The 13,481-nt window shown below is 37.9% G+C and overlaps 1 protein-coding gene and 3 non-coding genes across 4 annotated transcripts; all 4 read right to left on the reverse strand.

Moving 5' to 3' along the window:
- Nucleotides 1-1,842: 1,842 nt before the first annotated feature.
- On the reverse strand, nucleotides 1,843-12,204 carry LOC5521836 (WD repeat-containing protein 43). The gene is made up of 19 exons (XM_032366884.2): nucleotides 11,977-12,204; nucleotides 10,412-10,552; nucleotides 9,983-10,101; nucleotides 9,731-9,851; nucleotides 9,445-9,596; nucleotides 9,246-9,348; nucleotides 8,475-8,539; nucleotides 8,194-8,254; nucleotides 7,992-8,096; nucleotides 6,729-6,944; nucleotides 6,319-6,371; nucleotides 6,045-6,132; nucleotides 5,701-5,790; nucleotides 5,031-5,062; nucleotides 4,750-4,813; nucleotides 4,292-4,405; nucleotides 3,906-3,969; nucleotides 2,417-2,478; nucleotides 1,843-2,017 (listed from the first exon to the last, which is right to left on the reverse strand). The coding sequence occupies exons 1-19, from the start codon at nucleotides 12,160-12,162 to the stop codon at nucleotides 1,901-1,903; spliced, it is 1,953 nt and encodes a 650-aa protein (XP_032222775.1). The 5' UTR covers nucleotides 12,163-12,204; the 3' UTR covers nucleotides 1,843-1,900.
- Nucleotides 2,272-2,339, reverse strand: LOC116604561. The gene has a single exon (XR_004291112.1). It is a non-coding gene; the product is annotated as a small nucleolar RNA SNORD49 (small nucleolar RNA).
- LOC116604560 lies at nucleotides 4,902-4,976 on the reverse strand. The gene has a single exon (XR_004291111.1). It is a non-coding gene; the product is annotated as a small nucleolar RNA SNORD49 (small nucleolar RNA).
- On the reverse strand, nucleotides 5,917-5,989 carry LOC116604557. The gene has a single exon (XR_004291109.1). It is a non-coding gene; the product is annotated as a small nucleolar RNA SNORD49 (small nucleolar RNA).
- Nucleotides 12,205-13,481: the final 1,277 nt, after the last annotated feature.

The raw sequence follows: 13,481 nt of genomic DNA on the forward strand, positions 1-13,481 counted from the left end.
AAAACAATATTTGACAGCTAGGCCACATTTCAACGTAGATTTCTTGTCTATGCTAAGCAGCTTTGCGATATATATTTAGTTATTCTTTAGGAATGCGTCTCAGACGTTTAACTTTTATGATAAAAGAAAGCGCGCCGTCCGGCGCCTAGTATATACATTATACTTAAAAAGTTTCTTAAAAAGATCCGATGTTTATATTATAGTTAGTTTCTTTAATCCCGGAATATTGAAAAAAAAGAAGGAGAAAGAAAAGGAAAAGATAAGTAATCCAGGCAGTTTCCGGGTTGTCGATTGTAGGCTTGATTTCAGATACCGAAACTAGGCAGCAGACAAGAGGGGGTGCGGGAGCCTGAAATCTCCCCCAATCCCTCAGTACAACGGTACAAAACGGCGAATAAAGGATAACAAATAAAATAGTTGTTTTTTGGTGATGGTAGTTCGTGTGTTTTAGAAGTTTCGGGGGGGGGGAGGGGGTGATCCGGATAAATAAACACACATTTTATGTGGAAGCGAAAACGCCAACAAAATATGTTTGTCATGCTCGAAGACCCAGTGGTCAGGAACCCATGTATGTTATTTGTAACACGACCCCCTATGTACAGTTTATACTAACATTCAAACAGTGTGGCCTAAAAACATGAGCAATGCCTTCCATTAGAACCAAGCAGGTTAAATACAACGCAAAAAAAAAAAAAAAAAAAAAAAAAACGGGCACTTCACCGGACAACCTTTGTAAGCTGATGTACCTGTACGTCGCTGTGGTCTGCGTATCAGAAACAAAAAAAAAAGAAAAGAAAAAGTTTACAACAACGTAGAGTTACAGTCATGGCATATGTTACAGAAAGAGTATTTATATAAAAATTCACATATGTCTGTAACAAATGGCATTATAACTTAACTTATTTGTAACCTGAAGAATGCAGAATGGCCTGCCGAAATATTGTTCTAAAACCAAATCTGCGTTTTTGTCGACTTTTTTCATGAAAAATAATCGATAATCTCTACTTCTCACCAATAACATACGCCTTTAGCTATTTTATTCCCTTGTCCTGATGTTAACTGACACAGTGGTTCAATTAGCGCGTACTTACAGTACCCTTAGTAATTCGACTTGCAAGCTCTTTCGTATGCCGCCATTTTGAATTGTTTCAACAGGAAACCCACGTCTAAAAACCACAGCAAGCCCAGAAAGCCCGCATTTTCCCGCGTTGTTGAGGAACTGAATCACGTGTGCTACCCTGCGCCAAAACGTTAGCAAAAAAAATAAAAAACAGTAACCGCTATAGCTCTTGAGAGCTAAAGCTCTCCACCAGCTAAAAAGGGGGTGGGGGGGGGGGGGAGTTTTGGAGTGGTTTTTCAAAAACCCGTGAAATACTTTTAGTTTATTTAGTACTAATACACTGAAATGTCGTTGTTCTCTTTTGTTCTGGCTTGACTATTACACTTCAACAACTAAATTTTGTTTGCATCTCTATATAAAAGATTTTCGTATAATATTCTACAAAGAATAATAGTTGTAAGCGAGATTGTTGGATTGCCCCAAGCCCCCCGTCTTCTAATCAGGACACTACCACATATGAAAGTGCGTACTAGGGATGGGAATTAACCAAGTTTTTGCACAATCTTTGTAATACTTAATTCAAAAATACATCCAATAACCACAATATTAACCAAGCTAGGCTTCAGGCTGGAAACGGCTCAGGGACGCTTTCTAGATGCCATTTTAAATTTGCTTGGAGGTTTAGAAATGGTGGGCTAGACATTGGGGCGTTTATTCAAGCAAACTATGGTAATAAGTAGTGAACAAACCATACAGTAGTATAACTTTAAAAGAAAGGATAGTATTTTGCCTAGCTCTTTATTCAAATATAATTACATTCTGTTTACAAGTCAACAACATTCAGTCAGAATTGTCACTATCGCCTGCATGCACATCAATATCCTCATCACTGTCATCATCTGCTGAGACACTGCTGTCATCATCATCATCATCTGATCCCTCATCCCATTTCTCCTCCTGACCAAAAAACAGAGTATTATCAATGAGTAGACAATGAAATTTACTTAAGCGTTTAAGACCACTATTCAGGATGGACGCCCTTGTCAAAAACTCTCACTGTCAAACCTCTATCTTGACCTTTTCATTTTATTTTGCATTATCTATTGATTAATATTGGTCAATGAAAAACCCCTCTATCAGCTTCTGCTGAATGCAGTTTGTTGGGATTTCTAGGCGCTGAGCTTGCTAGGTAAGTTGCTATGCAGTGAAGACATCAGAGCATGAGGTTTCGTCATGTGTCGATCTGACGGCAATTCCTATTCACACTCTCATCTCATCATGTGTCAGACAATGGAGGGCAGTAACATCAAGTATGGCATAAAACGTTAGCTATCACAAAGTATAAATAACAAATACCTTCGAGCTGTCATCGCCTGCTACGTGGCCATCAAGATGGACATCATCTTCTGATTCCGAGTCTAGAAAATAGATAATTAAGACATTGGTATAGCACAGGGATAAGCTAAAAGAGGTATCGATATCTTTATCCCTTGCAGCATCAGAGATGAAGTTTCTTCATATGTCGTTCAGACGGCAATTCCTATTCATTATTCAATCTCTCATCATCTGCTGCTATGTTATGTCTTTTTTTTCTGTGCACTTTTATATTTAATTACAAGACGCGTGGAATTCTTGTTTACTAATGATGCATGCTTTAAACACTTGAAACAGAACAGATGATAAAAAAACAACACAATACAGCAAGGTTTGCTGTTGGATTCACACAAATGTAGAAATCAAAAGGCAAGGCCCTTGCCAAGTCGTGGATAATAAAATGGTAATTTGGGACAAAAGCTTGGTTTTGGTGCCTTTTTACCCATTATGTAGAGTATGAACCAAACCAATAAATTTCTTGGCTTTATATGGTTTTATTTATACATAGGGTATTTTGTTTTAGACAAGTGTAAACAATGGTGCTATTGTTATGTTCGAATAACTGCTTCAGGTAAGTCTATGCCCATCTGATGATTCCCTGGGGACTACCAGTCGACCCAGATACCATTGATGGAAAAGGGCCCTTTAGCCCTCCTTAGGTGATTTAAAAAAACTGATTCCTCCTTTTGGCAGACGAAGTTCAGTTATTCATGGATACATTGGAATCAATGCTACTCGTAGCAAAGTGTGGATAAATTCCAAAACTTAAATTATAAAAGCAAGAGTGTGTGGGAGCTAATTCAGCAAGCATACAGCCAAGAAATAAACAAAAAATTTGGTGCACAGCCAGCAGTAGTATGGGGAAGTGGAAATGGCTTACCAGTGGCATTTTGTAAGTGTGTTGACCACATATCGTGGCCGATATATCATGGAAGTTGAACTGATAACGAACCGACTTTGAAGCAAAACCTTTCATTCAGATAGCTATTTATCGAATGTGACTCGATTTATTATTGTCAACAAGGCAGGAATGACGTTAAATCACAGTCTTAACCATCACCACCTTCAAAGAATTCAACTACGGCCGCCATGTTTGTTTTTGACATGGTTTGGAAAACCGCTGACAATAACTCGCAGGCTTTTTCCCTAAAACGTTGTTTTGATTGGCCAAGAGTTGTGATATTAAAAGAGTTATGATTGGCTATGGGTTACACTTGAGGCGACGATTAATGACACAACCCCGCTAACCGCAGAAAGTCCTGAATAGCTTCGCTATCCACAACTATGAACTATAAACTAACATATCACTTCATGTTAGGGAATGTTTTTTTTTTCAGGTTGTGATATTTAACTCTGGAGCTCAATGATTAAAGCACAACACAAATAAATAAATGGTTTTTATGTGGCTGGCCCCAACAGAATTCATAAATTGGATACATAATTTGTTCACAGTTTTCTATGAGAAGCATACCTTCTTCTTGATAGAAAGTTGCTGGCTGCCTCAAGTCATGGTCACTCTCCTGCTGGGCTGCAACCTAGAATTATTCCCTATTTAAGTAGATGCTTACTTGTAACTGCAAATCCCATGGGATCATACTATCAACATGCAAAGTTTCACACATCATTTATTCTCCTGCTGAACAAGTTAGCTGTGTTCTTCAGCAAATCTCTAAGAACAGTGGAAGACACAGCCCCTTCAGCTTCAGGTTAATGCTTGTATTCCAAGAGCTATCAACTTTGTGAGCACCAGAGCTTTGTATATAACTTAATAATGATACGACTCAACTTCCTTTTTTGTCCTTCCAAAGAAATAAAATACTGTACTGTAAGTAGAGTGGGGTCTACCACAATATTCACCTGTGAAAGCAACAGGTCCAGTCTGCCTTGCAACTTGCACAGCTTGCCATAGACACCTACTCTAGTCTCCATCATTGCATAGAGACTGCTCAAGGACTCCACAAGGTTAGGAATCTGAGATCAGGACAGACAGCAAATGAAAACTTGTATCATAATTTTCTTATTGTGTGCAGTGGTAATAACAATTCTAGATTCTTGAAGATCGCATAGTCGAAGTATTGTATGCAAACCAAGAGAATTTATTAACAATTTAAAAACAGATACAGGGCTCTTAGCTGGTGATTTTTACTAGGTGCATGGGTGCAACAGTTTTGACATTTTAGTCACACTAACCCTTAGTTAAATAAATAGGGGTATATACCCAATTTTTCCAGTCACATTTTGAAAAATCTAGTAGAAAATCTTGCCGTTTGGTCACTCACTTTGAGCCCTGATTCAAGAAAAATGTTTTGACTCACCGTCATAAGATATGACATGTGCACAGATAACAGATGTTTGAGCCAAACTGATAAATCACTACCTCTGCAAAGGAACAGGATGGGGATATTAATAGTGACACATATAAGTTTTCACACAGGTTACACTTTGTTCAGCAATTGTATGGGTAAGGCATCAGAGTATGAGTATTCGTCAGTTATCGCTCTGACGGCAATTCCTATTCTTGTTCAAATGTCTCATCATTTGCCCATAGCAGTCACAGTACCGTAATAGCAGCAGTATCTGCAGTGATTGTTTTTACCTGTTAGGCGATACCTGAATTCTAAAGACAAGCTGAAATAGAATAAAGAGCCATCAAAAATCTGTAGAGGTTACAGTTTACAAACCTGTACAACAAAATATATGGGATGTACAATTTCCAGCACAATTCAGAAGGAAATGTGATAAGGTATCAAAACTACAGTACAGTATCAAAGTAAAAAAAATGATATGCCTCTTACAGGTCATATGGACAAGACGGAAAAACCCTAAACATACGCCCTTCAAACAGATGGAGAAAGAAGATACAATTTCTTACAATGGCCATCGGTTCCATGTATTCCGGACTAATCTTCCTTTTTCAAAACACAAATAACATGAGGCCGATATGCACATACCCAGATTTTGGCTTTTTAAGATAATCTTTTCCTTGATCATCCTTGCACTATGTATGAGCTCAGGGAAGAAAAGCCCAAATTTCAATGACACTACAGAAAGTTGCATCGATTTAAAAAAAGTCGCATTATTTTGTTTGATATTACTCAATAACTACTAAGAGGAATTTTTCTGCATTTTTGATGTCAAATGAGCTTATTGAAAACTTCAAGCCATGTTTTTCCGTCATGTCGACCATTTGCCTATTACAGGTCACAAGTCTAGAAAAGTACAAAAACCTAGTGTTATACATAGCATACAATGTATGGCGCATGTACCTCTGAGATGAATGGCACCACCAAGGTGACTGGTAAGCGCTGGACAGTGGACTGAACCAGACTGCTCTTTGTACTGGACATCAGCACATCCTGACAGACAGGGAATAACAGGTTACCTCTAGCCTACTGTTGCCCTAATTTCTGGCCTTTTGCACACTTAACCTATGAAAATTCTATAAGAAAAGAAAAATCTATATTCTGATCTATATTCCAGTGCATCAGAGACTATGTTTCGTCATTTGTCGATCTGACGGCAATTCCTATTCATGTATTCTGTCTCATCATCTGCGGTGGAAATATTCAACTTAAGTGCTACCCTACATACTGCAATGTGAATGACAAACCTCAAGAAGATGCTTGTCTTGGCTATGGAGTGCTTGTGTCAACATCTGGACTACCGATGAAGTTGTTGGCAATGCCTTTAAACTGATTCTAAGGTCATAAAAAAGGCATGCAGTAAGTATTAAGACATGATCTTTTGGAGATGTGTACCTCCTTCGAAAATATACCCAGATACATTGTTTATTTCATGAATGTTACATACTGTAGGTATGTATGCAGATCTCTATACTGTTATAATGTTGTCTATAGTGTCAAATATTTAGTAAGAGAACTTACTTCTTTTTCTTGGCCATTCGCTTATTCATGACTTGCAATTTCTCCTCCAGGCTCTAAAAGTATATACAAATGATTAGTCCTGGAGATTTCTTATTAATACATTTATTCATGTATGCACTGAGTTGTGTTGTCAAGTTTTTCAGTAACTTACAGTAGGTACTTAGCTTAATACTGGAAAACTGGCTCACATTTGGGGACAAATCGCTATACAATCTCAAATACAGTATGGAGTTTGGTTAAACTAACAGTATGGTTAAACTTTCATCTGTCTTACAAGATTGCATTTTGACCACACCTACTGCATGTATGCTTGTCAACTGTGTAGAGCATTCATAGACAAGTGGTCACTAAAGAAATAATGATCAAATTTTCCAAAAACAGATGCTTTCATTATTTTACACTGGACTTGCCTTTTCAAGTTGGTCATTTTTAAGACCATTACCACCAGCCTGAGCTGCAACAGCAGGTCGCGCTAATGTCATACTGGTTGGACCAAGAGTGGTAGCACCTGCCAAGCTTTTGGCACTTTTGTCCAGTGGTCCCGTTGGCTGGGTCTCAGTCTGTATTTGGAGAGTTGTCCCACATGACCTCTCAAGGACAGTATGCTGTTCCATAGATGAATAGGTCTGGGGGGAGGGAAAAAAATAAATATGTGTATTTTGCGAACATCTTGGATCCGTCAAAAAGAAAATCCATTTTATGAGTGATTAAGCTCTTTTTTGAGAATTTTTCAGCATGTTGTTCACTTTGCAATTGTTAATGTGCAATTATGGAAAAAAAGCCAAAATGGTGATAATGTTCTGTAAACGAGAAGATACTGAAATTATCATCTGGAAACTATTCAAGAGACCAAATATTTAGACAAATGGCAAAAATCGCATAACTAGAAAGACTACAGACAAGCTGTAGAAAATATAGATGGTCTGTATCGGCGTGGTGTAGGCAAGTTATAAATCAACAAAGGCTGAAAAAGTTTATTGATTGCCTTTGTGAAACAAAAGAGGTAACACTGACATTTTGAGCATCAGCCCTTCACAGCAAAAGGGTTGGTGATTCAGCATTTTTTTAGAATTTTTCAGCATGTTTTTCACTTTGCAATTGTTAATGTGCAATGATGGGAAAAAAAGCAATGATGATACTGTGCTGTAAACGAGAAGATACTGAAATTATCATCTGGAAACTATTCAAGTGACCAAATATTTAGACAAATGGCAAAAATCCCATTGAAGAGCTTTCCATTGTATAGTAGATTTTCAATGATCAGAATGTGATCACAAATGGTATAACTAGAAAGACTACAGACAAGCTGTAGAAAAAATAGATGCTCTGCATAGGCGTGGTGTAGGCAAGTTATAAATCAACAAAGGCTGAAAAAGTATCTTAATCGCCTTTGTAAAACAGAGTAGTTGCGCTGACATTTTGAGCAACAGCCCTTCACAGCAAAGGGTTGGTTGGTATGCATCATCCAGTTTCTTTTGTTCCAACAAAGGGCCAACGCTCGAAATGTCAGCTCAACCACTCTGTCTCACAGAGGTGTTAAACATACTTTTCCAACCTTGTGTTGATTTAAAGCTTATGATCACAAATGTTTGTTAAAAATTGCTTTAAGCAATTGTGCTGGGAAAAATATATTTGAGTAGCTGAATGAAAAGATTACAAGTTCATTCCATTACCATGGTTTCAAAGTGTGGTTTCACAGAAGAACCATATGCAACAATGACTGATGGATCATCATCTTGGGTGAGCTTGGCACAGATGAATGAGATAGGAGATTTGGCCTTAAAAAAGATAAACAAACATTAGCTGCCTCACAGCAAAGGGTTGGTTGATACTGTATATATCATGCTAAAAGGAATAGAATACATCGTTTAATACCTTGTCGTCTGCAGATTTAAGCTGAATGGTACGGGATGGCAAAAGAGGCTTTTTCCCACCTCTGAAAAATAAACAGTAGAGAACAATCTAACACAAAATGAATGAGTTTCTGGAAAGAAAGATCAACCTCATAATAATTGAACTTGAACTGTAAGTCTAGGTAACAAACAGTAGCACAGCATCCAAACTGCTGCTGCCTAAAAATACCATGCCTAAGCCTGTGGAAAGAATACCCCTCTTCCTATCCACCTGTTGACTGCAGAACAAAGCATTTAACATACCCATTCAAAGATTTTTCAAACAAGTGTAGCCTTCCATCTTTGGTAACAACAGAAATGTGAACAGGCTGGAAAAGAGATAAATATTTTAAGGTTTATACTGTATAAGAAGATCAAAACATCCACTGAACAAACAAGGATAATAAGAAAAACAATATAAAATATAATATAAATATTGATTATTGATAGTAGTGTTTTACCGGAAACTCAAACACTCGTATTTTCCATATTTTCACTATTGAAGATATGAAAAAGGTAGGTACAGAAATGTCCCCGATGTACGTTGCACATCAAATCAACAGCTTACCCCATTAGGATTTTTCCATCTGTTTGTCCATATAATAAAAAGAACATTACACGATGGCTTGAAGACATTAAGTTCATTTTCTCATGGTAAAAACAATATTTTACATGTTCACTGCGCTCACTCATAGAATATTGTTTCCACTACTCTAAAATAAACTTACTGTATCTTCGTGCCAACGTGTTATATCCTCTACAGTATATACAGTATAATAATACGATGATGGTTATGGTGATGCTGATGTTGTTAATATTGTAAATTTGTTGTTAAATAAACCATGGACTCAAGCCCCCACTCACTCAATCTAACTTTTTCCTGCCTTCAGAGTTTAAAAAAAATGGGAGTACTAACAACCCATTTCAGTTACAGTAACTCTTTGGAAAGAAAATGCATATAACTTGAAAATACATAAAGCCTAAAGTCAATCAAGATCCCTTACTGGATCACAACAGAAGATATGGCATAAGTACCTTTGGTCTTGTATCATGTCTGGTCACATCTATGGAGATAGGCTCATCCGTAAGTGATAGTGATATTAGCGAGTTTTTGGCTTTTGTTTCTAGCTCTATATACCTGGAAGAAACATGATTACAGTTTAAAAAAATAAATACATGAGAGCATCATTGTTACCAGTTTACCAGGAGGTGAATCACCCCAATAAAAACTTGCCATATGTTTAGGAGTCTGTCATGCTCTGCACTGGAGAGGAAGTACCACCCATTGATAGTGCTGTCAGAAACATGATTGCCATTGGAGTCGGATGAAGTTGGGTTTGGTAGGAATAAGAGATCTGTTATTATTGATGAATGTCCAGTGAATTTCTGAAAAAAAAATTAAATTCAAATAATACAACTAGCAGATATTCCTTGTGACTTATAAACAGTTGGTAAACACATGTCCAGTCATTCAGATTTATAAAGTACATGTGGTTGAATCTGACTATATAGATCAGTACCTTTAAAAGTTCTTTTGTGTCAAGATCCCAGAGTTTAATTGTCCGTCCAGCTGATAACAAATGGTTTCCTAGTGGGCTAACTCTAAGTGAGCTCACACCATGTTTGTCAGCTTTCCATTTGCTGCAAAGAAATGATGCAAGCAAGGTTAAATAATAATAATAATGATGGCATTTCACAAAAAGCCTGTTTTGAGGCTAACACAATGTTACAAAAGAGGTAAAAAGTCCTTTGAATAATTTACATGTACTAACCTTTTGTGCTCAGCTTTCTCTGTGCACCACTCTACGATATATTTATCACTGGAGCAGGAATACAATTCTCCATTCCTACTCCACTCAACATCATTAACTTTACTTGAATGACCCCCCTCCTAAAAACATAAAAAGGATGGCATTAGTTTAAAAATAAACAGACATTGCTCAATAAATTGGCAATCGCACCAAATTTACTACCGGTCAATTACTTAACAATCTCTCTCGAGTTTTAACAGAAAATGCGAAAAATATTTTAAAAATGTAAAAGCAGTGTTTCTATTGGAAGTGGATTGGACATGGATCCTAATAGATGCTATTGTATGTTGAGTTTTTTGTTGGTCCCCCGGAGGTATAAACTGGTGTGATTGCCACTTTAAGCTAGAATGATACTGTTTGAATATAAAAAAAACTTTGTTAGAACATTACCAATTTTTTATGAACTTCTCCGGCTGATAAACTGTATAATAAAATATCTCCTGATGTTGTGCCAAGAGCGATGATATCACTTGTTGATACTGATGTTGAGTGGTGTGCTGTCTTCTGTTTCTTCCGCCTGGGTGTTTGTTCCTGCGAAAAACGGCCATGGAACCAAACAGTCAGCTTTAGCAATGAAAAGACAATAACAACAAAGACAGAGATAACCACAAGAAAGAGTACGCAATAAAACCAGGATTCAGTCACCTTTTTCAAAGCATACTGTATATTAGTTACAAGTTTTTAGTCACATTGTTTAAATTTTAGCTGCATAGAACAAAGGTTAGGCTGAGCAACAGACTTAGGATGTACAAGGGTTCAAAACAGCGGACAGCCATTTTCTGATCTTTGCCAGCTCTTTTTTTCTGTATCCACTTCTAATATCTTTAGTATGCAGGCTTTTTTCCCCACCAATGTCCACAAAACCGGCAAAATCTAGCAGATTAAAAAAATATATATTTTGAACCTTGTGTACACATTTTGCTGGCGAGCTCATGTGCTAAACTTTTTGCAGTAGGCTAATTACAGTATCTTAGACACTATTCATTGTTTAACTATCTGGTTATTAGCATGTGACCCGATCTTTACTAGTTCTTGCAACCAAACTATATTCCTGGCAAAGATTCCTTCATCATATAGTGATGAGCACTATGGACAATCTACTCAAAGTGGTACCTCTGAGCAATCGCCTAATGAGTGACCAACATCGACTAAGTGTCCACTTTACTAAGTCCCAAATTATTTGTAATTCAAACATTGTGTTTTTACGCCTCTACTAAGCGACCAACCTCTTTTAGGCAGCCACTAATATCATGGTCCCAAGGATAGTTGCTGAATATCAACAGTAATACACAATCATACCCCAGCTCATGTCCAAAAGGAGATTATTATATTGTTGTTGGCCATAAAGACCCTTGTTAGACCAAATAGAAAACTTCACAAAGCCATGTAAACAAGAGAGGAAGAAAACACGAGTTTATTGGAGCGTAGGAAGTTTTTGTGTGTAAGGACTTAGTTTGCTTAAAAGGTCATTTATAATAATGTTATCTTTAAGCTACGAGAGAAAAGGTGGTTAAGAAACAGCATTGCATTGCAAAACCATCGAAGTATGGATAAGCAAAGGCAATGTTCCTTAGTAAGCAACTTGTATATTCAGATGAAATTTCGAGGTTTTACAAGCTCCTTTTATTCTTTATATTTCTCGCTTAGTTTATTTATCGTTTAGATGTTACAACAACAGTTCTGCTGACTAAAATAAGTGAGAAGGAAATAAGATACCTACAAAGTCAACACGAGTATGGAGACTCTTCACAGAAACAAGTCTGAGGGTGCTTTGCTAAACAGCCAAAATTCTCCACAAAAACCCACCCAATAACATCAACTAAATTGAGCAATTTCAACATAGATAACAAACTCAACGGTTTTATTCTTAATCTTGGACAACAATTTGTGGCATAAGAGTTTAGGGTGCTAAAATTTTGCTCGAAATTTAGCTGTTGCACATAAACAAGACTTACCACATTGCGCGAAGAATTGCACCATTTTAAACACGCACAAGTCGTGGATAAATGCGAACTAGGTGTATATTGATTCTTTAACGATCCATTAGTACAATCCCAGACTTTTAAGCGACCATCGGGGGTTAAAAGAGCTAAAAATCGGCCATTATTATCGAAGGCACACGGACACTTCGTTGCTTCCATGTTCCATTGCACGTGGGGAAAACGAGCGCAACCAGCTAGATCCCAGACTCCGCTCGGGATAAACATCATCGGTACCTGGAGGAACAAACAAGGAGAGTAACGAGATGGAAGCTAACATACGGTTATCCCTTTTCCGGCCTTGTTTACCGAAATAGAAACCTTCTTGGATAAGTTATAGAATTGCACACATAAATTTTCCCAACGAGGTCACCAGGGGCTACGTAAGAACAAGGGGCCATGGTAGCAAATTTAGCCTCTACAAACATTTTTTAAAGCCAAATCTTACCTGATGGATAGGAACAGCATTGTTCTGCCTGTGATTTCAAAAACTTGTAGCGCAATAATTTGATGTTATAGCAGTGCCGTGACGCCTATTGGGTCCAGGGGGGCGTTCCCTCCACCCCACCCTAGTACCCCTTTTTTAAGTTTAAGTAAAATGACCAGTGTAGGGGTCGTTGCTGTGCCTCCCCAGTTTTGTCAATTTCCCTTGTACTGTTGTATCGTGCCGTATCGTGAACGTATCAGGTTCGTGTCCTGTGAGCCTGAAATTCTGTAAATACAGAAAGCCCCGCTAACTCGAATTTCCTGTTAACGGAGTTCGATTTCGCTTGGATTTAGGCCTGTGTGTATAATATTTCAGTCATTTTTCACTCGGATAACTCGAACTCCAAACCTGGATAACTCGAACTATTTCTCATTTCTCTTCTCATATTTTACCTCGAACTTGATGCTCATTTGATTAAAAAATCTTTTAAAATGTATTTTAAGTTATTTTTTATGTGACTTCTATCACGCATATTTGAATAAAGCTACGATAATTTATTAGATATGAGCAGCTAAAACCGATGTTTTTCACACGACTCTCATAAGTCAAACCCCAATTGATCCCCCCCCCCTGATCTTATTTCTTATTCCTCTTCAAAGTTCAAGTTGGTTGAGTACGGTGTTTGAGGTACGTTGAGGTGTGTGTATATGTGTATGGGGGTGGGGGGAAAATAGGTGTAAGGGGAATGTGTAGTGGGTAGTGGTGTAGGGGGAGGGGTAGAGGAGATAGGTGTGGCAAGAATGTGTAGTGGTGTACCTTGGGGGAGGGGTAGGGAGAGATAGGTGTGGTAGGAATGTGTAGTGTTTAGTGGTGTACCTAGGGGGAGGGGTAGGGAGAGATAGGTGTGGCGGGAATGTGTAGTGGGTAGTGGTGTACCTAGGGGGAGGGGTAGGGAGAGAAAGGTGCGGTAGGAATGTGTAGTGGGTAGCGGTGAACCTAGGGGGAGGGGTAGAGGAGATAGGTGTGGCAGGAATGTGTAGTGGGTAGTGATGTA

The sequence above is a fragment of the Nematostella vectensis genome, chromosome 2, assembly GCF_932526225.1.
Source record: "Nematostella vectensis chromosome 2, jaNemVect1.1, whole genome shotgun sequence".
NCBI lineage: Eukaryota > Metazoa > Cnidaria > Anthozoa > Actiniaria > Edwardsiidae > Nematostella > Nematostella vectensis.